Raw genomic sequence first — 25,017 nt, forward strand, 5'->3', positions numbered from 1 at the left:
TCAGTCTACAACTCACACAAACAATAAACATTTTCTGACCTCATTGAAACATGGAGTGGGGTATGGTTGCAATGGATCAGACAGGCTTAACAAGATATGAAGTGATTCTAATTAATGTCCATTCAGCTCAATGAACTGAGAAAACTTTCACTCACCTGAAGTTGAGCAACTGCTACAAGCATCTTATGACGAGCCTGTAATACTGACGAGCACGAAGATAAAGAGGGACACATACATTGACTTAGCCATCGACTATCTTCCCACATACATGATACCTGTGTTAGAAAGGAAGTGGTGAGCAGATAATGAGAACAATTATACTTTGGCTAACACAACTTGTGACTGATTAATAAACATTTCTGATAATTTGAATTCACTGTCATTCCTTGAAACACACTTATAATTCACCAGGAGTTTCACACCTGGCAACATTTCAGTCAACACAATATGGCAATTTCAACCATCCACCGTCATATCCCTGAAAAGCCTGCAACTGATCTTACATAATTTTATAAATCACAGTGCAGAGTATTGCATCTTCCCTAAACATGCAACAGGCCCACACCTTGAGTGAAAATAACAAGCTATATTTATATAGTACTTTAATGTAGTAAAATTTCATAAGATATTTCAATAGGGACATTACCAAATAATGTTTGACACAGCCACATAAGAAGGTTATGAGTACAGGGGACCAAAATCTTAGGAATAAATTTCCAGGAGCATTTTAAATGAGGAAAGAGGAACAGAGAGGTTTTAGAGTCATAGAGTCATAGAGATGTACAGCATGGAAACAGACCATTCGGTCCAACTCATCCACGCCGACCAGATATCCCAACCCAATCTAGTCCCACCTGCCAGTTACCCTGCCAGTACCCAGCCCATATCCCTCCAAACCTTTCCTATTCATTTACCCATCCAAATGCCTTTTAAATGTTGTAATTGTACCCGCCTCCACCACTTCCTCCAGCAGCTCATTCCAAACACGTACCGCACACTGCGTGAAAAAGTTGCCCCTTAGGTCCCTTTTATATCTTTCCCCTCTCACCCTAAACCTATGCCCTCTAGTTCTGGACTCCCCCACCCCAGGAAAAAGACTTTGTCTATTTACTCTATCCATGCTCCTCATAAATTTGTAAACCTTTATAAGGTCACCCCTCAGCATCCGACGCTCCAGGGAAAACAACCCCAGCCTGTTCAGCCTCTCCCTATAGCTCAAATCCTGCAACCCTGGCAACATCCTTGTAAATCTTTTCTGAACCCTTTCAAGTTTCACAACAGCTTTCTGATAGGAAGGAAACCAGAACTGCACACAATATTCCAACACTGGCCTAACCGATGTCCTGTACAGCTGCAACATGATGTCCCAAATCCTGTACTCAATACTTTGGCCAATAAAAGAAAGCATACCAAATGCCTTCTTCACTACCCTATCTACCTGCGACTCCACTTTCAAGGAGCTATGAACGTGCACTCCAAGGTCTCTTTGTTCAGCAACACTCCATAGGACCTTACCATTAAGTGTATAAGTCCTGCTAAGATTTGCTTTCCCAAAATGCAGCACCTCACATTGATCTGAATTAAGCTCCATCTGCCATTTCTTAGCCCATTGGCCCATCTGATCAAGATCCTGTTGTAATCTGAGGTAACCTTCTTTGCTGTCCACTTCACCTCCAATTTTGGTGTCATCTGCAAACTTACCCACTGTACCTCTTATGCTCTCATCCAAATGTTTTGACAGGGAATTCCAAAGTTTAAGGTTTCAGCAGGTCAAGGCAATGCCACCAATGATGGATTGATTAAATACTGGCTCAAAAGAATAAGAGGAGATCTGATGTTTTAGTGTGTTGAAGGACTAGAGAACATTACAGAGAATGAGAAGAAAATACAAAAGAAAAATTTAAAATGCAGGCAATTTTTATCTGGGAGCCAATACAGTTTAGTGAACACTGGGAATTGAATTTTGTTATATTTCTGTTGGTTGTGAGATGGCTTTCCTCTTTGTTTCTGCTATTTAGCATGTATATAATCTTGTCATTTGCCTTCACTTGGTTGCTTCCTCAATTTTAGGTTTGTTTAGTGTTGCTCCTCGCATGCTCTCCTGCATATTTCATTGATGAAATTTGCTGCCGTGACTGAATGACAATGATAGAGTGAAGGATGTGCTAAGCCACTAATACAGTTTCACGTGTAGACAACTCTGCTACTGGTCATCGACTGTGCCTTGTGAATGCCCAGCTGTGCACCGTGGTAGTACCGTACAACAAATTGGAGGTTATCCTTGGTGGGAAGATTATTAGTTATTTCCACAAAAGCTGTATATTGGTTACTTTCACCAATACCTGTCATGGACAGATATATCAGTAACATGTAGATCAGAGAAGGTGAGGTCAAGATTAGATTAGATTATTTACAGTGTGGAAACAGGCCCTTCGGCCCAACAAGTCCACACCGCCCCGCCAAAGCGCAACCCACCCATACCCCTACATCTACCCCTTACCTAACACTACGGGCAATTTAGCATGGCCAATTCACCTGACCTGCACATCTTTGGACTGTGGGAGGAAACCGGAGCACCCGGAGAAAACCCACACAGACATGGGGAGAATGTGCAAACTCCACACAGTCAGTCGCCTGAGGCGGGAATTGAACCCGGGTCTCTGGCACTGTGAGGCAGCAGTGCTAACCACTGTGTCACCGTGCCGCCCGTCAAATAACCTTCTCCTTCTTTGTTTCTCTCCAGAACAGTTCTAATCTGGTTAATCCCTTTTATTTTATTTTTCCTCCACACCTAACTTTATCCCATACAATATTATATATTCTTTCTTTTAAACTACAATGTTTGCATCATCCCCCACTTTCATGAAAACAGTCATACAATATTCATTAAGAGCCATGCCAGCTTCCACCTCCAAACACAAGTTACTTTTTTTGATCTGTACTCAGCTGTTCTTTTCTTAATTTCCTCTTGTTATCCATATAAAGAGTCATAGAGATGTACAGCACGGATCCAGACCCTTTGGTCCAACTCATCCATGCCAACCAGATATCCTAACCTAATCTAGTCTCATTTGCCAGCACTTGGCCCACATCCCTCTAAACTCTTCCTCATCTTTAGGTTCTCCATGATTTTACTTGCTAACAATGTTTCATGTCCTCTCTTTGCTTTCCTACTTTCTATTTCAATTTTACCATAGCATTTTTATACTCCTCCAGGTATTTTGTAATATTCAGTTTTGATATTTGAAAAACTTTTTGTTGCCTTATTTTACTTATCGGCCATTTGCTACCCAAGCGGACCAAGATTTGTGATCTAACCCTTTCTTCCTTTGAAACCTCTCTAACTCTTCCATTCATGTCTCCCAAAGCTTTGACAATGATTTACATTCAATAGCTGTTTGAAAAAATCAAAAATGTTGGCAGTTAAAAGGAAGAAACTAGACTGGAGATTGAAATAGATGGTGTCACATTCGAAACATGTAGGTAAGCTTGTCTATTCAGGATAAATGAAAACAGATGTTAGAGGTGATGCAAAATTTAGATGCAAGATAGAAATAGCTAGAAATAATATTGTAATCATGAGGGATATTTATATAAGAAAATTCAAAAGCGTAAGATGAAAAGTCTCATAGAATGTTGCTTTCTAATAATTTCTTACATGCCGCAGAAACTTGGACAATAAATGGAGAAAGATATAAAGACCTGGAAACTTGGGGAAATTAGTGGTGATATCTTGGGGATAGTCCATATCACAGGACAGGAGGTGTTGTATGTATTAGAATATATGAAGATGGATAAATCTTCTGGTCCTGACCAGGTATATCCAAGAACACTGCAAGAGGCTAGAGAAGAGATTGCTGGGCCCCTGGCTGATATTTGTGTATCATCGTTAGTCACGGGTGATGTCCTGGAAGACTGGAGGGTAGTGAACGTTGTGCCATTATTCAAGAAAAGGAAAGAAAAATGTGGGGACTATAGACCCAGTAAGCCGAACATCTGTAGTAGGTAAGTTACTTGAGAGGATTCTGAGAGATAAGAAATACATGTATTTGGAAAGACAGGGTTTGATTATGAGTAGTTAGCATGGCTTTATGTGCAGGAGAACATGCCTCACAAAGTTGTTAGAGTTCTTTGATGATGTGACCAGAAAGGTTGACGAGGGCAGGGTGGTAGACGTAGTCTATATGGCTTTCAGTAAGGCCTTTGATAAGGTTCCACATGGTAGGCTACTCTGGAAGATTAGATATATAGAATCCAGGGGGAGTTGGCAAATGGGTTACACAGTTGGCTTGATGATAGGAAGCAGAGGGTATTAATGGAAGGATGCTTGTCGAACTGCAGGCCTGTGACTAGTGGAGTGCCTCAGGGTTGTTTTGGGTGAGAATGTATAAGGCATGATTAGTAAGTTTGCAATATTCACTAAAAAGGCAGTATCATAGACAGTGAGGAAGGTTATCACAGATTGCTACAGGACCTTGATCAGCTGGGGAATTGGGCCAAGAAATGGCAAATGAAGTTTAATATAGATAGGTGAGAGGTCTTGCATTTTGGAAAGTCAAATCAAGGTAGGAGATTCATGGTGAATTGACTTGAATTGAATTTATTGTCATGTGTACAGAGGCACAGTGAAAAGCTTTGTCTTGCGAGCAATACAGGCAGATCACATAGTTAAGTAGCATAGATAGTAAATAATAGGTAAACAGTGGCAAAAAAAATGAATGATATGGCCTTAAGGAGTGTAATGGAACAGAGGGACCTTGGGGTTCAGTTGCATGGTTCTCTGAAAGTGGAGTCACAGGTAGACAGAGCAGTGAAGAAGAATTTGGCCCTCTGGCCTTCATCAGTCAGGACATTGAGTATAGAAGTTGGGAAGATATGTTGCAGTTGTACAGGACATTGGTGAGGCCACACTTGGAGTATTATGTTCAGTTTGGTCATCTTGCTATTGGAAAGATGCTATTAAACTGGAAAAAGTGTAGAAGAAATTTATGAGGATGTTGTCAGGACTCAAGGTTCTGAGTTATAGGGAGACATTAGACAAGCAAGGACTTTTTTCTTTAGAGCACAGGAGACTGAAGGGGTGATCTGATAGAGGTCCGAGGCATGGATAGGGTGAATGCACTCAGTCTTTTCCCCAAGTTTGGAGAATCAATGACCAGAGGGCATCAGTTTAAGATGAGGGGGGAAAAAATAAAAGGGAACCTGAGGGGCAACTTTGTTTTTACACAGAGTGGTACGCATATGGAATGAACTACCAGCAGAAGTGGCTGAAGTGGGTACATTTGCAACATTTAAAGATATTTGGACAAATACATTTGTCAGAATCATTGGCGACTTTTAAGCGGCATTTGGATAGGTACATGGATGGGTGCTTAATCTAGGATAGAAGTTCGGCACAACATCGTGGGCCGAAGGGCCTGTTTTGTGCTGTATTGTTCTATGTTCTATGTTCTACATGGATAGGAAAGGTTTAGAAGGATATGGGAGAAAGTGAGGACTACAGATGCTGGAGATCAGAGCTGAAAATGTGTTGCTGGAAAAGCGCAGCAGGTCAGGCAGCATCCAAGGTGCAGGAGAATCGACGTTTGGGGCATGAGCCCTTCTTCAGGATATGGGCCAAGTGCAGGGAAATGGGATTAGTGTGGACGGACATTTTGGTTGGTATGGAGCTGTCTCTGACCTGTGGAAGAAATACAGGCCTTTGAAAGGTGGATGCAAAAACATATGCGAAAGAAAGTTCATATATAAACCATGCAACAAATGCAGAGGTGTTTGAAATTGCAAGAACAGAAACAACTCTTAGAATGTGACTTCTTGAAAAGAAAATGTCAGTAATTCAGCTATTTGATGAGAGCCACCAAGCTGCAGAGATCTCCCGAAATAGCAAAGTGAAGAGCAGCAAAAAGGATTGACCTAGGTATAGTTGGATAATTGATGTCAGTTCTAATCAAACTATAGTGTATGTCTGAGAATGGTACAAGACAGATGAGCGTAGCATACCATGACAGCAGATCTCCTGGCAAAAACAGTCACTAACAGCAGCTTCCAGTCACTTTTGCCAAAATACATCTGAGCTTTGTAAAGTTGCCCTCTCGAAAGTTTTTAAGTTTTATTCTTCGGCTCTATTATTTTGAACTATATTTATAACTGAAATATGATCACTTCCACCACGAAAATGCTCACCAATTTCCCAGCTTTATTCCGTATCACATCACTTGTGGGCTTGTTGCATATTAGTAAAACAAAGGTTTTTATAAATGAATGCAAAAAATTCTGCACCCTCGATAACTTTTCCACTAACTCTAAACCAGTTAATATTACAATAGTTGAAACCTTACAATTGTTGAAATCCCTTACAATTACCATTCTATTGTTTCTGCTCTCAGTAATTCACTACAAATATGGTTTTCTATTTCATTTTGACTGTTCAATTGCTTATAATATTCTACCTGCACTCTTATTTGTTAATTTAACTTGTATTACCTCATTTGACAATCTTTCTCACATGTCACCTCACCTCGCAGTTGAAATTGTTTCTTTGATCAATTTTGTGATTGAGATGACCCTCCTGTTCCTTTGTTTACTCCTTTGTTATTCTATCCTGTCTGAAAATTATATAACCAGAAATGCTGAGCTACTTTTCCTGCCCTTGTTTAAGCATTAGTTCAGTATTAGTTAATATATATATACTCTGAGTTTATCTGGCTTATTGATGGCAGTTCTTGCATTGAAGTATATACCACAAATCACTCAACTTCTTGGTTAACAACTTTCTAACCTCTGTCTCCTCTATCTTCCACGCCCTTTTTCTAATTTCCTGTTTTCCACTTTGTGATCTGTTTCTCTCTTCTGAATTTGTTCATGTTCCCATTCCCTTGCCAAGCTAATTTCAACTCTTTACATAAGTTCTTGCAAACATCTAAGCCACAATATTGTTCATATCCCTGTTGAGACATAACAGTTTTGTACAGTTCCCAACTCCTCCAGAATCAGCCCCAGTACCCCAGAAACCGAAAGCACTCCTTCCTGCACCATCTCTCCAAACAAACATTCAACTACAGTGTACTTGAGGAGGATAAGTGATGCAATGAGGGCACAAAAAGAAATTTTGTTCCCTGAGTTTGACAGAAAGTCACCAGCCAGCCTTACCAGCGGTTTTGGTTGCAATTTTCATAAGTTATTTGCAGCAGTAAATGTGTGTTGCCATGGTGGCACAGCGGTTAGCACTGCTGCCTCACAGTGTCAGAGACCCGGGTTCAATTCCCGACTCAGGTGACTGACTGTGTGGAGTTTGCACATTCTCCTTGTGTCTGCGTAGGTGTGCTCCGGTTCTCTCCCACAGTCCAAAGATGTGCAGGCCAGGTGAATTAGCCATGCTAAATTGCCTGCAGTGTTAGGTGAAGGGGTAAATGTATGGGTGGGTTGTGGGTCGGTGTGGACTTGTTGGGCCGGAGGGCCTGTTTCCACACTGTAAGTAATCTAATCAGTGCTAGAAAATGCTTAATAGTCTCATTTAGACTCACAAGCTGAGTTCCCTGTAAGTTACAACTGGCAGTCATCACACTCTCACCCTCTTAGTATTTTCCTGCTGAGCACTATTTTGACCAACACACCTTGCTGCTACACATATTACTTTCTGGCTACTTTCTACACAGAAAATGATGATCATCTCCACTGAAAGAGTGGCCAACATCATGGAAAATACCAGCAAGCCACTAAGTGCAATATTAACATTGGCTTGTTTATTTTAGCCAGTTTACAGAACATCCACCAAAGCTTCATCTGAATAATGGAATGCTAAACTGACATGTAGTATCTTGTTTCTCAGAGAATTGAATGTGGGCCCTGAAAAGAAAGCTAGGGAAAGAAGGGCAGCCGAGTGGCTCAGTAGTTAGCACAGCTGCCTCACAGCGCCAGGAATCCGGGTTCGATTTCAGCCTCAGGTGACTGTCTGTATGGAGTTTGTACATTCTCCCCTTATCTGCATGGGTTTCCTCCATGCTCCAGGTGCTCTGGTTCCCTCCTAGAATCCAAAGATGTGAAGGTTAGGTGAATTGTACATGCTAAATTGCCCATAGTGTTCCAAGATGTGTAGGTTAGGCACATTAATCAAGGGTAAATGTAGGGGAATATGTCTGGGCGGGTTACTCTCCGGAAGATCCGAAAGCTAGAGGAAGAAAGGGTGGCATGAAGGCACAGTGGTTCGCACTGCTGCCTCACAGCGGCAGGGTCCCAGGTTCGATTCCAGTCTAGGAAGACTGTGTGGAGTTTGCACATTCTCCTCGTGTCTGCATGGGTTTCCTCCGGGTGCTCTGGTTTCCTCCCATAGTCCAAAGATGTGCAGGTCAGGTGAATTGGCCATATTAAATTGCCCATAGTGTTAAGTATGTTAGTCAGAGGGAAATGGATCTGGGTGGGTTACTCTTTGGAGGGTCGGTGTGGACTGGTTGGGCTGAAGGGCCTATTTACACACTGTAGGGAATCTAATCTAAGATCTGTGTGGACATGTTGGGCCGAATGGCCTGTTTCCCCATTGTAGGGATTCTATTCTATTCTCTGTTGCCTGATATCCAGATGACAAGGATTACTTCTGTACAGATTTAGGTGTTCTTCGGCACAAAAACTGAAATTGGTGTCAAAATGGAAGCAAGGAACTTAAACTGTACAGAAGCCACAGAGATAGCACCACATAGTAACTGTGAAAAAGTATATGAGGAGAATGTTTTAGTTACACAAAGGGATTCATTTGGAAGCTTAAATTGTTACTTTTCCTTTGAGGTTCTTTAGTTGAATGAAGGATTGAATTTATGTGAACTATATATTGTCTGGTGAATGTTGAGGTAGGTTATATATGGATCTTGAAAGACAGCAGGCATATATAATAATATAATATAATGACAATTTATGAGTGAAGTGTCTGGATGAGTCTGTCACTGGCATCTCTGATAGACAGGACTGTTATTGCAGATACTTCAGGATGCTCTTCCTCAATTATCTTTCCCTTTCGCCAGCTCCAATCCTTTCTGCAGTGTGTAAGTGGATTTATACTTTGAGGCAGACCCCATTTAAAAAGTCAAAGTGCAAAACAAATCTGAAAGGGAAACCGACCCTCGTAATTGCCAAGGAAACAAGACCAAAAATGAGATTGAAAACCAAAACTTCTGCTTTAAACTATATGAAATGAATTAGAGCTCTGAGCTCATAAGATATGTTTCCGATGCAGTAAAGGCAAGGTAAAGAAGATTGATGTTAGATCCAGAAACTGAAAGAAAACCAAGAGCCTAATTCTTCAAAGGGACAAAAATGACCATCAATTTGTCACTTCACTCTTGGATCTTAATGCTACATTTGAGGATTTCTGAGCCTAACTTCTTCAGAAATAAGGAGCATGCTTTAAATCAAGCACCTTCTGATTGCTGAATTCTCAGAGGAAAACAAACTCCCTCGCTGACACACACACACACACACACACACACACGTTTGTGAACAAGTGAATGAATATGTGTTGAAAATGTGTTGCTGGAAAAGCGCAGCAGGTCAGGCAGCATCCAAGGAACAGGAGAATCAATGTTTCGGGCATCAGCCCGAAGAAGGGCTGATGCCCGAAACGTCGATTCTCCTGTTCCTTGGATGCTGCCTGACCTGCTGCGCTTTTCCAGCAACACATTTTCAGCTCTGATTTCCAGCATCTGCAGTCCTCACTTTCTCCAATGAATATGTGTTGTCTGAGTGGATGTCTACGAGTGCCAAATGGTTAGGCAACTGATGTGGTAGCTGAATAGGTTGGCACTTAGGTAACGTGGGTAGACAGGTTGGCTGGAGAGAGATATCCAGATTGAGATCTAGATGGATTTGGTCAGGAGCGAGAAGATCAAGGAGCGGGAATCAAAGTATTGGGAGTGGGATTCGGGTGGAGCAGTAAAGTGGCTTGAGTCAGGGGTCAAGCAGACCAGTTCTATAGTTACCCCAGGGTTAGCCGAGTATTTCATCAAACATTTTCTAGGTATCTGTCCAGGTAAGTAAATTGGAACTGTCTGAAGGATCTGGGGGAGCAGGGGATTTGCTTTGTCAGATGATGGCATAGCTCCAGTTGTACCTCTCCAGTGACTCTGCAGCAAAGTTTCTCACTGGGGTTATCAAACAGGTTTTGTTTTTGCCTGGAGCCATATGTTGAAGGTGCAGAACTTTAGACTACCGAATGCTGAAGACTCATGGCAATTCCTGGATAAATGGCACAGACTTGCATTATATTTTAGCAATCGCAAACTAATTGCAACTTTTTCTTGAGTTAACAAAGAAACCTGGCTGTTATGATGGTGCATTCATTGTCACATGGATACAGACTCCAGCCCCTTGGACTTATGAAATTTCTGCAGCAAAGCCAATATTCTTCTGGATTTGACTGGCCTCATCCATGTCAAAATATATTTGAGACCTTCACAACCAGCATTGGTGACCAGGAGGTGTACATTATGAGGTCCTACAGATGCCAACAACAAAAGCCTAGGAAAAGCCAGGTGAAGAACTAAGGTGTGTGGTCACCATCTCAGTCATGTGCAACCATTTAGCCAGAGGTCTGCTTCAAAACATTTCCAGATTTCTGTGAACTCTTTCAACAAGAGTTTGAGTCTTCTGAGGCACTGTTGCTAGAGAAATTGAGGAAGCTTGTAGACTTTGTGCTATTGACCTGTCTTCAACATAGTTGTATGTGCTGTGAAAACAGTTGCAACTCCTGATGCCTCCATTGCTAGACTGGAGAAAGCTCCTCAGAATTCCTGAGTAATTTGAGAATAAATAGATTAATGTTGCAGAGAAAGCAATAAGGTGCAATGAAACACAAAGAATCGACGGCATTTAACAGTCATTGCATAATGTTGCTGTCCCCAACAAAAATCAGTGCATCCAGGCTAAAAGACCTGCTCCTGTCACAAAACTGACCACAGGCTTGATGATATGAGTCGTTACACAGTTGTTATGAGTTGCTTCATTTTGTGAGTTCCTGCTGTGAACTCACCTTCTTCAATCTGATGAGTCATAGAGCATGGAAACAGACTCTTCAGTCCAACAGTCCAAGCCAACCATATACCCAAACTAAACTAGTCCCACCTGCCTACGTTTGGTCCATATCCTTCCAAATCTTTCTTATTTTTGAACTTATGTCTTTTAAACATTCTAGCTGTACCTGCAACCACCATAGAGTCATAGGGATGTACAGCATGGAAACAGACTCTTCGGTCCAACCCGTCCATGCCGACCAGATATCCCAACCCAATCTAGTCCCAACTGCCAGCACTCGGCCCATATCCCTCCAAACCCCTCCTATTCATATACCCATCCAAATGCCTCTTAAATGTTGCAATAGTATCAGCTATTCAACATATCCCTCGAGTATTTACTCAACGACAAGAAGTTTCTTCAAATTAGATCCCATTAATAATTTGACAGTTCATTTCAATATACCTTTGTGAACCAAAGAAAATCTTGCATCAGTGAGCTTGAATATGAATCATCCATCTCTACGACTGGAATTTGTTCTTCATGCGTCACAATTATGTCATTATCCTTGTAGAATATCACTGTTAGGTATAATCCTCTGAAAAACAGGATAACACCATCAGCGTTTGTGTAACTTCACACAATGAACAAATACTGTTCAATAAAATAAATGTTGCCAGTGTCTGATGATCAGTGGGTAAAGGTATTTTACAGTGAGGCATTGAGTCATAATAATACAGTTCCTAGCTTTTACAACATACTATCCTGAGCGCCATGATCTCAATCACAGTTGGATTTGAAATGGGATTGGGGAAGGCTTCAGTGGTTTGGTAGTTCCACAATTACTGTACCTCAGAAAGAATAAATGCAGCCAAGCATTATCACTAAATGCATCATCATATTGTGTCTAATAGAAAGTCCATGTATGAGCATGTGCACATGTCAAACTTGATTGTAGATGTGTGTTCAGTACACAAAGAAAAATGTGCACTTTTATGGAAATTTTCAGGAACAATCTTTTAAAGTGCATTACAGCCAATAAAGTTCTTTTAAATTACATTATTGTAATTCAAGAAAAGCAGCAGCCAATTTGAGCACGGCAAAGGGCTTATGCCCGAAATGTCGATTCTCCTTCTCCTTTGATGCTGCCTGACCTGCTGTGCTTTTCCAGCAACACATTTTTAAGCTCTAAATGCCTCCAACACCAAATAATCTTTTTCTGTGATGTAATTTAAAGGATATTTTCTGTGATGTAATTTATAGGATATAAATAGCCAAGTAACCAGGACTAACTACTTTACTTTCCATCAAAATAGCACTGTGATTTTGCAATCCTCCATCATACAGTACTGCCAATTTAGCCCTATTCCTACAGTAGGGCTTGACCGACAAGGTTTCTGACTAAAAGGTAGAAGGACCACCAGCTGATCCACATGTATATTGTCATCTGCTTTTGTGTGTATGTGTGTTCATGTTTTGATGGTATTTCAGGGAAATGACATTGGAATGGGTCTCATTTGCCACTTATACGGACAGTTGGTGAAAGTCCTACGTCATTATCTTTTGGGAAGGCCTGCTGCACTAAGTTACATCTGACACCTAATGAGATACATGACTAGGCAACATCAGGCCTTCCTAAGGGTTAAACACTCCAGGAGCTGAAATTTTGCTTACCTTGAGCCAGAGGCTGGTAATTCTGTGCTGCTTGGCATGGGGAACAGTTTGTGCTGCTAATAATGAGGGTCAGAGGGACTGAAGGGTCCTGGTCACATATGGGTGTTTGCAGGAAGAGGATCATAGGTGGATGTCACAGGTGAAGAGAGAGAGGAGTTGGCAGCAAAGTCCTACTTTATACTAAGTCCCTCAATCAGGCACTGAACACCTTTGAACAAGTTATCCGTTGCTGTCGGAAGCCCAAAGGCAACACCAGTGGGGATCTCTTTTTGAAGTTGATGTGGGCTAATCTTCTGCCTATCACTGGGTGAATACCTGTGATGGTGGGATGATACTAGAGCCTCAATTGGTGGTAGATGGGAAGTATTTCTGTGAGATTTACTGCTCCAAACCTATTTGGGCAGAGGTGGGAAGGTGTCAGAGTCAGCATCCACCAATGTTCTGCCTGGTTAAAGCCCAAATCACTAACAAATTCACCTTGGATTAGGGTACTAAATTTTAATTAATGTGTGCTTGTGTGTTTCTGCTTTACTGTTTGCATGGTTTTGAATGCGTTCTTGTTTCTTTGTTTATGTGTGTACACCTGTGTTTCTATACTTCTGCATTTGTGAGCATTTCTGTGTCTGTGTATGTTTCTCTGCAAGTGTACTTTAATGAAATCCATAGTCTGCAAGTTATTGTCTACATTGAATGCGATTTCAAAGTCTGTATTTTTTCAGACAGCCCCCAACTGAAAAAGTAATGTGAATTCAGATTTCTGAGATAAGGGGTTCATGTAAAATGTAATTCCTGGTCATGATATCTGATCTATGAGAAATTAGTCCATCGCTTGGGTTGCGAAGGAAATGGAAGCTGATTGGAGGGAGAAAAAAACACCAAGCTGGGACGTCAAATCTCAGCCGATGGTCAAACATACACAGGGCTCTTAGAATTCAGTTTTTCAGCATGAAGAGAACAGTTCAAGGGTGTGGAAAAACTCTTTGTGTAAGACCACTTACGATGGAAGTTATAATGCAACTGGGAAAAAAATAACAAGGCTTATTCCATGAGGCAAGCCAAAAGGGATCCAGTCAGGTGTGTCTTTCAGTGAGCATCGTCCAATAACTAAACTCCAACTGAATCTCTACCTGGAAAAGAAAGCTACTATCATTTACGACTTTCATGCCTAAACCTCTGAATAAAGAAAGGAACTGGACCTCAACCAAGAAGAACAGAGTGATGAGGAACTTTAAGCTGAATTCACTATCATACATATTGAATTTCCTGCCAGTAATCGGAGAGTTCTATCTTTGTTGTATCATCAATTTAAAATGTTGTTTATAGTCTAGAATGAATAAAATTTGACCATTAATTCATTATAATGTTGATTTTGTTTTGATTATGCAGTAAAAGATTTAAAAAGTGAAATCTGAAAAGTGAAAATGGTTTCTTCTATTGTGGTTGCTTGAGAATTTTGGCTTTAAGTTATTGGTTACCAGAGGAATTGTGTCAAAATGTTTATGATGTGGGGATGTTTCAGGATATGTGCCTGTTTTTTGTGTGTTGTGTGTGTTTCTGTACATTGAGTACATTTTAGTGTACATATTTCTGTGCATATATGTGTTTGAATGTATGTGCCTTTATACGTGGGTTTGTTTGTTAAATTTGTCTGAGCCCGTGTTTCTTTGCCTCGTTCTCTGTGCATTTCTATTTGTGCTTTTCAGTGTAGTTGTGTGTTTCTCTGAGCGTGTATTTCCATGTTTGTTGTGGTGGTGAATTTTTGTGAGAATTTATTTCTGTGTGCATGTTTTTTGCTATTTGTGTGTATGTCTTTCTGGGTATACATGTATTTGTGTGTGGTTCATTAGGTCACTGATGTTTTTTGAGGGTGAGACTTTATGGAGGAGGGAAAAATATGGAGTAATCAGATCAGTAATGAGTTCTGTTGAATGGTGGAACAGACTCAAGGACCCAAGTGGCCCACTTCTCTCCTAATTTATACATTCATTCCCAGCAGTCAACTGGATATTTTTCTTCTTGGAAGGGAGAGGGATAGTGGTCTTATACCTGCACTAGTAATTCGGAATCCCCAACTAATGTTCTGATACATGGGTTCAAATTGTACCCACCAGAGTGACGGCACAGTGATAACCAGTAAGAGGATGTTGCCTTGGGAGTCTGGGTTTGACTCAGGACTCCAAGTATCATGGCACCAGATTAAATATAGGCAAGGAACTTCTTGCTGATTACCACAACTCCCTCACATCCCTCTTTAGTGAATGCATCAGTACTCCTCCATGTTGAACACCACCTGGAAGAAGCACTGACAGTGGCCATGGCACAGAATGTCACCAATAGTGGTTCAACAGCATGAATATTGACTGAGCTGGCTGAGTCCTAAAGGGTCTGCAACAGGTGGTGAGGAACCAATAAGAATAAAAAACTATTTGACCTCATCCTCGGCAATCTCACTGTTGCGGGTGAATATGACAGTATTGGTACAGTGGACACAAAATACAGTCTTCACATTGAGGATACCCTCCATTGTGTTATATGTCACTATCGTCATACTAAGTGGGATAGCTTTTGAACAGATTGCACAACGCAAAACTATTCATCCATTAGATGTTGTGGGCTATCAGAAACAGCAACATTGTATTCAATCAGAATATATAACCACATGACACACAAATTCCCCATTCTATGATCACCAACAAGCTGGGAGTCAATCTTGGTTCAATGAAGAGTGCAGCGATGGCATGCCAGGAATGGTACCAGGTATAACTAAAAACAAGTTACAACACAGGATTAGTACTAAACAGCATAAATATCATGCAATAGGCAGGGCTAAGCAATAACAAAATTATAGGATAATATTTAAGCTCTGCAAGTCCTGCCACATCCTCTTGTGAATGATGGGGTACAATTTAGCAACTAACAGAAGGAAGAGGCCCTATAAATCTCCTTATACCCAGCACATCATGAAAAAGACAAAGCTGATGCATTTGCATCCATCTTCAGCCAGAGAGGCCAAATGGATGATCTATCTTGGCCTTCTCCTGAGGTCCCTAGAATCACAGATGCCATTCACTCCAATTGAAATCAAGAAAAGGCTGAAGGCCACTGAATACTGCAAATGTTACAATTCGAGCAAAAGTACTGAACAATTGTTCTCCAGAATGAGTACACAATAGTGTCATGGCAGTGTCCTATATCCAATTTTGCAACCATCTTTATCAGTGGCCTTATGTTCATTGTAAGGTCAGAAGGGGGGCTGATTGATAAAGATTGCACATTGTACAACACAATTCATCATACTTCAAAGACTGAAGCAGTTTATGTCCATATGCGGCAAGACCTGGACAACATTTAGGCTTGGACAGATAAACGGCAAGTAACATTCAGACCACACAAGTGCCAGGTAGGCACTGAGCATCGCAAAGAAGAGAGAATCTAACCATCACCACCTGAAATACAACGGCATTACCATCACTGAATTCCTCACTATCAATATTCTGGAGGCTTACCATTAAGTATAAACTGAATAGACCAGCCATGTATAACTATGGCACCAATAGCAGGTCAGAAGCTGGGAATTCCGCAGCAAGTAACTAACCTGTCACCCCAATTCCTATCCATCATTTACAGGCATGAGTTAGGATAGTGATGGAATACTGTCTACTTGTCTGAATGGGTACAGCTCTAACAACACTCAAGAAGCTTGACTCCATCCAGAACAAAATGGCCTGCTTGGTTGGTCCCTATCCATCACTTTCTACACGCACTTCTATCACTACCACACAGTAGCAATAGTATGCATCATGTACAAAATGCACTGCAATAACTCACTAAGGCTCCTCCAACTGCAACTTCCAATCTTATCATTTCACAGTTTCTTAGTAATAGAAGTAGGAGTTGGCCATTTGGCCCATCGAGCCTGCTCCAACATTCATTACGATCATGGTTGATTAATCCATCATCTCAGATCCTCCTATATGCATTATCCCCTTAACCCTTAATTTCCCTACCATTTAAAAACCCATCCAACTATGTCTTGAGCATATTTAATGAAGCTGCCTCTACTGCTTCCTTGGGCAGAGTACTCCATAGTTCCGCTACTCTCTGGGAAAAGCAGTTCCTCCTCATCTCTGTCCTAAATCTACACCCACTAATCTTGAGGCTATGTCCCTAGTCCTAGTCTCATTCTCACCTGCGAAATAAACTTGCCTGCTTCTATTTTAGCTATCCATTTCATAATTTTATATGTTTCTAGAAGAAACATTATTCTAAATTCTAGTGTGTATAGTCCCAGGTGGCTCAACCTCTCCTCATAGGGCAACCCCCTGATCTCTGGAATCAAGTTGGTGAACCTCCTCTGCACAGCCTCCAAAGCCAGTATATCCTTTCTCAAGTAAGGAGACCAGAACTGCACACAAAACTCCAGGTGCGGCCTCACCAACATCTTGTATAATTACAGCAGAACCTCCCAGCTCTTAAATTCAACCTCTTTAGCAATATAAAGCCAATATTCCATTTGCCTTCCTCATTACCTGTTGCACCTGCAAATCAACTTTTAGCAATTCATATATGAGCACTCCTAAGTCCCTCTGCACAACAACATGCTGCAATCTTTCATCATTTAAATAACACTGACTTACTTTTTTTTATTTCCAAAGTAGATAACGTCACACTTACAAACATTGTACTCCATTTGCCAAACTCTTGCCCACTCACTTAACCTACCTAAATCTGTCTGCAGACCCTCCACATCCTCTGCACAGTTTGCTTTCCACTCAATTTAGTGTCATCTGAAAACTTGGATATGTTATACACTGTCTCCTCTTCCAAGTCATTTATATACAGTTCATGTGTATCATGAACAGTTGCAGGCCCAACATCGACCCCTGCAGCACTCTGCTCACCACTGATTTTGAACCAGAGAAACATCCATTTATCACAACTCTCTGCCTACTATTGGTTAACCAGTCCTGTATCTGTGCTAGTACATTCCCTGCAACTTCATGCATTCTTATCGTATGGATGAGTCTTTTATGCGGTACCTTATCAAACGCCTTCCAGAAATCCAAGTATAAAACATCTACCTGTTCCCCTTCATCCACTGTACTTGTTACATCCTCAAGCAACTCCAGAAAGTTCGTGAAAGACAACCTTCCCTTCCTAATCCATGCTGCTTGATGGAATTGTTTCCATCCAGATGCCTCACTATTTCTTCTTTAATGATAGTTTCCTGACTACTATTTTCCTGACTATAGATGTTAAGCTAACTGGCCCATAGCTACCTGCCCTTTACCTAGACCCTTTTTTGAACAGCGGCATGACGTTCCAATCAACCGGGACCTGCACAGAGTCCAGTGATTTTCCACTACTAGAAGGACAAGGGCTGCAGATACATGTGAACACCACCATCATCAAGCCATATACCATCCAGACTTTGAGCTATATTAATGTTCCTTGACTGTTGCTAAGCCAAAACATTGGAACTCCATTCCTAATAACATTCTGGATATACATACTGTTCAACGAGTGCAGTGGTTCAAAAAGACAGCTCGCCACCGCCTTCTCAAGGTCAATTAGGGATGGGCAATAAGTTCTATCTTAGTCAGTGATGCCCATGGTCAATGAATGAATTAAAAAAGAGCCTTCTCAGCATGTGTTCAGTTTTACATTCTTAATCCAATTTCTCTTGGTCTGCCAAAATGCTCCTTGAAAGAGGTATTCCATTTCTTAGGAGGTTACTGTTTTCAGTCTGGATATTGCACAAGATGTATCATCTCCAGTATTTGAAGATTCTTATCATGGTATAAATCATTAAGGAAAAATGGACCTTTTCATGCTTCCCAAAGGAGCTGACTGACTGATTTAGTTGCCCTTAGGGAAGGTATTAAATTTCAATTCTTTCTATTTTAGGCCAAATCCACATCAGTTTCATGAAACTTGGCCAACATGTGTGGGTCAAGTGAGCCTGTGGCTATTTTATGTCAGCATTTGATCCCTTTCTTAAAACTGTTTCTGCCTATAAAGTCCCAGGTTTTAAATCAGGTGTTCAAATTCCACATTTAATACCATGAAATCAATTTTAATTATGTTGTTTTATTTTCTCAACAAACCGATTATTTCATTGAATAAGATTAATCAACTCACCGCTTGAGAGTTTTAACAAATTTGCTTGTTGATTGAAAAAGGTGTTTCAGGCTCTTGGACATAGAATGTTTACGGCCCTGTAGATGAATTTTTGAGTTTTCTGGAAAATTCAAACAAACAGTTTTTAACATGTTGGTACATTTTGATCACTCAAATATTTACTAATATAGGTTATCCAGCAGGATTTTGTTTAGCTGCTAATATTTCTTGTTCCTTTAAGGCCTTTAATGGGAAGGTGATGCTCAAATTATTCAAAGTTAATTTTTCTTGGATGTTTCTATAGACTGACAATGCTCAGTTATTCTTGTTATCTCTGTGTAAAGAGGATTTAAGGAATACACAGATAAGTCTCTGAAGTATGCTGTACCTTCAATGGCCATGTGACAGATTCTACTAGAAAGTCAGCATTACAATAGCTTAGGGTAAAAATATCTGCTGCATGATCTTCATGAATAGCATGTTAATAAATACTATTTTAAGAAATATCTTGAAGTCTGGCAAAAACATGCCAAAATAGACAAAGCCATTCTGAAACACACAGCATTACGAAGAAACTAGATGATACCAAGGTTTCTCTCATTCTATAAACATTTTTAAGATTGCTTAGTTGTGACTTACCAGTTGTAGGTAATATGACATTAAGCCAAGTATGTCCAATGTGACAATACAGAACACATTATGGGATATTGTACAAACTAGTCAGTCAATATCTTTGCCATTTTCACTGTTTGTTTTTTTTTGAGTCCAAATAATTATATAAGATAATGTGAAGTGCAAATTTTTGTCAGGTTAAAAAAAAGCTGTATTATTGAAAGTTCATACTTTACATTGCATCACATCTTCTTCATTGCTTTCTCTTCGTAGATTTATACCCCAGTCAGAGGAGACAGTCATTGCTCCTACTTACCATGGCACAGACAATGTTGACGGTTGTTTTTGATTTGATTCAGCAATACATCCAATGCCTCTGTCTGGCCACTATGCTTCACTTCCTTACCATTGCATTGTCTCCAGTCTGGGAGGGAGAGAGAAAAAAAAACAAGTAGTATGTTGCCAGTTTTGCATTCTAAGTTATGAATTCTGATAGTTGCAGTCACTGTTTACAACCTCATACACACAAGGAATAGGCCATTCAGCCTCTCATACCTACTCCATCGATAAGATTGTAGTCTGAAATCCACAACCCACCAACCTGATAACCTTTCACTCCTTTACTAATCAGTAATTTATCCACCTCTGTATGGAAGTTACTGCTTCTATCATGGTTAAAGCAAGAGTTTTCCAAATTACTTTTTATTCACTCAGGACGTGTAGATTTCACTGTTGGACCAGCGCTCATTGCCCATCTATAACTACACTTGAGAAGATAGGAGTAAGTTGTCTTCTTGACCAGCTGTAGTCCAGATTGGTGTAAGTACATCAACAATACTGTTAGGGATGGAGTTCCAGGACTTTGAATCAGTGATTCTTAAGGAAAGGTGATACATTTCCAAGTGAGGATAGAGTGGCTTGGACAGAAAATTGCAGGTGACATTGGTACCTTGCCCTTCTCGATGTTAGTGAGCATGAGTGCCGGATTCAATACTCTCTGAAGGAAAGAATGTCACCTCATCTCTATTTTATATGGGCAACCACCTGTTTTTAAATCGTGATTCTAGTACCAAATTCTCCCATAACAGGAAGCATCCTCTCCACATCTGTCCTGTCAACACTCTTCAGGGTCTCATATGTTTGCACCTAAGCCACTTCTTTTTTAAATTCCAGCAGTTACAAGCTTACGCTGTCCAACCTTTCCTCATAAGATGTTCATTCCAAGTATTAGTCTGGTCAATCTTCACTGAACTGCTTTTGAAGTATTTAAAGCTTGCTTTAAACAAGGTGGCTAATACTGTATAGTATTTGGATATGGTCTCACTAGTGTCCAGTATAACTGAAGTAGAACCTTCTTACCTTTATATTCAATTTCCCATACATTCTATTAGCTTTCTTAATTCCTTGCTGTACATGTATGATAGCCTTTTGTGATTCACGCAGTAAGACTTCTGGATCCCTTTGCATCTCAGGGCTCTGTAATCTCTCACCATTAGCCAAAATAGTTATTTTTTATTTATGCAGCCAAAGCAGACAATTTCACACTTTCTCACATTATATTCCATTTGCCCGATCTTTGCCCATTAAATTAATGTATTTGTATAGTTTTGTAGACTCCTATGTGCTCTTCACAACCTACTTTCTCACCTATCTTTGTGTGATCACCAAAAATATCCAAAAAATTCAACAGAAATCAGCCCTTTCAACATTGTGCCCTCTCACCAGCCAGCTAATCTGAACCTCTGCTGCTCTAGGAGAGCACCCCTTCACCCCTCCATGTCCCCTTTCCACCAAACCCATCTCTTTTTTGTAGGAGGTTTAATCCTGAAGCCTCAATCTAACAGGTTGCCTGAGAAGGCCTATGTAGCTTCCTACAATTCACCTTCTCACTGTAGGTGAATCCAGAGTCATAAAATGCTGCTGCCCCTTTACCTTGAAACTGATGTTGCTGCCTCAAAAGTTAACTTGACCACAAGGATTATTCCAAAAGCTGCAACCTAACAGTGACGTAAACTGGTCTGGCAATTATTACACTGACTAGAAGATACTGGCATTTAGTTCTGCTCTGCCCCAAATTATCTGAACTCAGAAGACACAGTACTGTTTGTTTTACTGTTATTTGAACCAGCCATTGGCAGGTCAAAACAGGCACAATGAGGAGGTAGTATGTGGGAAATGGTGCTTCAGCAACAGTTAATAGTTTCAGTGAGAAGAAAGAGATATCAAGAGAAAATGTGGTTGTGAGTAAGGTCAGGCCATTAGTAGTATCATTGATTCGTATTCATGGATAGCGATTCAAACCAAAGGATCAATTCATGAACATTTGTGACTGCAATTGTTCTGGTTTTGTTGCTCACAGGAACCCTGACATTCAACCAACATCAAGAGGGAATTATTCCACAGAGGCTGGTATCCCATCACCAAGTCACCCTTTATTTACACATGGAGAGTCCTTGACACTGATCCAACTCCCTCAAAGCCAACTGTCATCATGAAGAGTATGTGTGACACTCCTGTTCTTTTTTTTTGGCAAATGGGCACGCCAAGGCGTGGACACTCCTGTTCCTTTTTTTTCCTGTTTTTTTTAAACCCCCACACTACCACCTAACTGCGGTAGTGCTTATTTTCCCCCAGCACCCATGGTGTGTGTGTGTATAGGTGTGAGACACAGTGAAAGACACAAAGTGCATGAATCTTTATTCAATTTCCACCACCAGGAAGAACACTCCTGTTCTTATCTGTCAGCCAGAACTCCCCGATTGGACCAGATTAGCAGCCTCAAACAGGGAACTCACATTTTATGAGGTCCACCTGGCTAACCTCATTACAATTGTTACATTCCTTCCTCTCTATGTCCAAGAACGTGGACCCGTTATTTTGTATTTTGCTCCTCCAGTGGCTTTTTTGCATTGGTTGAAGTTCCTCCAACTCTGTCTCTGATACGGGTGGTGTGTAACACACAGTAGCTTGCCTCTTGTGCCCGCAGCATCTCAGAAGAAATGTATTCTCTTCAGGCTGCAAAGATGTCGAGGTGGCAACATCCACCATGTCCATCTCAGATTCTGGAGATATCTTCAATGTACGATGGAGATGCAGAACCCACAGGTTCTAGAACAGTAGGAAAGTCTGTCAAAGAAACAGGACGTTTTGCTCCCACAGTGTTTGTGAGTTTGCAGCTTTCATATAGTCCACATGCTAGTTCAGGACTGTCGCATTTTCCAGAACTTTATACTGGACCTGACCTCCCACTGACCATGCCTCCTACCACAAGGGCTGTTCTTGTGGTTCCTACATCAAACTTCATCCCTTGAAGTAAGCTGTTACTCATGCTCAACGGAGGTTTATGTCTAGCATTGGTGTTCCTGATGCTGTTTCACCCTCCTCTCTAAGTCGAAGAAGATCAGATTTAACCTGGTGCGGAGTCTGCAACTCATTGGCAAATCAACATGGATAGCTCCAGCAGAGATGTAAAGAGTGGTCCTATAATCAAACAGGATCTGGGACAGTTTAATATCTAGCGAAGTTATAGACTGTTTCTTTAAGCTTATCTTCAAAGTTTGGACTGCTCTTTGCCAGGCCATTGGATGATGGATGGTATGGAACTGTTCTTATATGTCAAACCCCATTTGACCTAGGAAATATTCAAGTTCCCCAATGGTAAATGATGGCCCTTTATCTGCGGCCAGCACTTTGAGAGTCCATGTATTGCAAAGATTTTCCTATCATGGTTCCAGTGTTTGACAAATGAACTCTGTGCATGTGCAGCCACTTTGAGTAGGTGTCCACACTGACTAAGAACATTACATCTGTGAAAGGACCTAGAAAGTCAACATGTAACCAAGTCCAGGGTTTGCTCAGACATTCCCATGAATGTGGGGGAGCTGCTGGGCACTGCTGCACCAACGCAGCCATGTCTGTATCCAATCCTGGCCACCAGACATAACTTCTCACCAACATCCTCATTTTGGAAACCTGGATGACCTTGATGGAGGTTAGCCAGTATCTGTCAGCGACCTTTCCTCGGGACAATCACTCTTGCTCCCCATATTAATGTGCTGTACTCTACTGTGATTTGGAGGTTTCAGTTCTGTTTGTGATGGCCCTTTGGTTTCCCTCATTACCACGAGCTGTTTCTTTTTGCCAGGACCGGATCTTTCTGCATCCAAAGTCTGATATTGTCAGCTGTGCTTGGAAGTGGTATCCAGAAAATTTAAAACTGGAATAGACTCTTCTAGTTGCAGTACCATCAGTGGTGTATCTGCCAGCGGAGGCGGCTCAATATCCACTTGCCTACTGAATGATGTTCCAACTCGTAATTACACACACTTAACCCACTGCTAAATTTGGCCTAAAGCTATGGACAGTGCAGCCATGTCCTCTCTAAGTAGACCGAGCAGAGTTTATGGTCTGTTAGTATTACAAATTTATGTCTATAAAGGTATTGGTGGAACTTCCTGACCCCCAACTATGACCTCCAAACCTTCCCTCTATATCTGGGCATATTTACACTCTGCATTAACAGAAGTCCTTGATGCATATGTTATTGGATGATCCTTTCAATTGGGAGATTTAGGAGCCAATACTACCCAGATGCCATATGTGGAGGCATCGCATGTCAATAGCAGATCTTGCTTGGGAACATAGTGTGCTAACATCTTAGTGGATGATAGCTGTTTCTTCATTTCCCTAAAAGGTATGGCTTAGCTAGGTGACCATTTCCAATGCTGACCCTTTTTTGAAGAGTTGATCAAAGGTGCCAGGATGGAGGCCAGGTTATGTACAAACTTTCCAGCCCAAAGGAAGGCCTAACCCTAAGCTTCAGTGCATGCATTGGAGCTAGAACACCTTTGACTACCTTCAGTTATCTTCCAATGGGTATAACGCAGACTTGTTGACTCTGTCGCCCAAGTAGGTCACTTGGGATGCCTAGAACACAGTTTTCCCTCAGAGAAATGTCTAAGGACTATTTCCAAGTTCTCTAAGTTCTCTTTATTGGTCTTCCCTGCTATTAGTACGTCATCTAGATAAATGGCAACCTGGGGTAGACCTTGTAAAATGGTGTCCATCATCCATTGAAAAATTACAGGATGATAGTACCCCAGATGGCAGTCTCGTATATTGGTATGAACCCTAACGAGTATTAATTGTAACATATTTCTGGGAATCTTCATCGAACCACAATTGCGAGTACGCATGGCCTATGTCCAGCTACGTGAAGAACAGCATCCCCCACTTTCAGCTTTGCATATAAATACTCAATGTGAGGGATTCGGTCTTTATCCAACTATGATAAACGGTTTACCATTTGTTAACATTCCACACAAAGGTGAACTGACTGGTTGGGCTTCACAATCGGTACCACCACAGAGTGGACTGGTTTGTTGATTCCTTCACTTTTTTGTCTCGATTTCTGCCTGTAAGGCAAATGGCACTGGGCAGGCCATGCAGAATTGTGAAATAACTTCCTGGTCGACACATAAGATGGCCTTGGCTCCTTTGATAGTCCCTAGACCTTCTTGAAAATCTTCCTGGCATTTAATTAGGACTTCACTCAAGCAGCCATTTTCCAAGAGAAAACAATTGAGCCAATCTCTGTGAATCTTTCTCAACCAATTT

The 25,017-nt window shown here is 41.0% G+C and overlaps 1 protein-coding gene across 11 annotated transcripts in view; it reads right to left on the minus strand.

The window, feature by feature from the left end:
• Positions 1-25,017, minus strand: part of LOC140464494 (ankyrin repeat and fibronectin type-III domain-containing protein 1-like) — a 924,898-nt gene that overhangs the window by 74,958 nt on the left and 824,923 nt on the right. For all 11 annotated transcript variants that reach the window (XM_072559619.1, XM_072559620.1, XM_072559618.1 and 8 more), the window contains 4 exons: positions 19,718-19,825; positions 18,811-18,910; positions 11,461-11,593; positions 156-275 (listed from right to left, as the gene is read on the minus strand). In XM_072559619.1, the coding sequence (XP_072415720.1) occupies positions 156-275; positions 11,461-11,593; positions 18,811-18,910; positions 19,718-19,825 (461 nt within the window). The remainder of the gene's footprint in view (positions 1-155; positions 276-11,460; positions 11,594-18,810; positions 18,911-19,717; positions 19,826-25,017) is intronic.

The sequence above is a fragment of the Chiloscyllium punctatum genome, chromosome 40 (assembly GCF_047496795.1).
Source record: "Chiloscyllium punctatum isolate Juve2018m chromosome 40, sChiPun1.3, whole genome shotgun sequence".
Taxonomy (NCBI): Eukaryota; Metazoa; Chordata; class Chondrichthyes; order Orectolobiformes; family Hemiscylliidae; genus Chiloscyllium; species Chiloscyllium punctatum.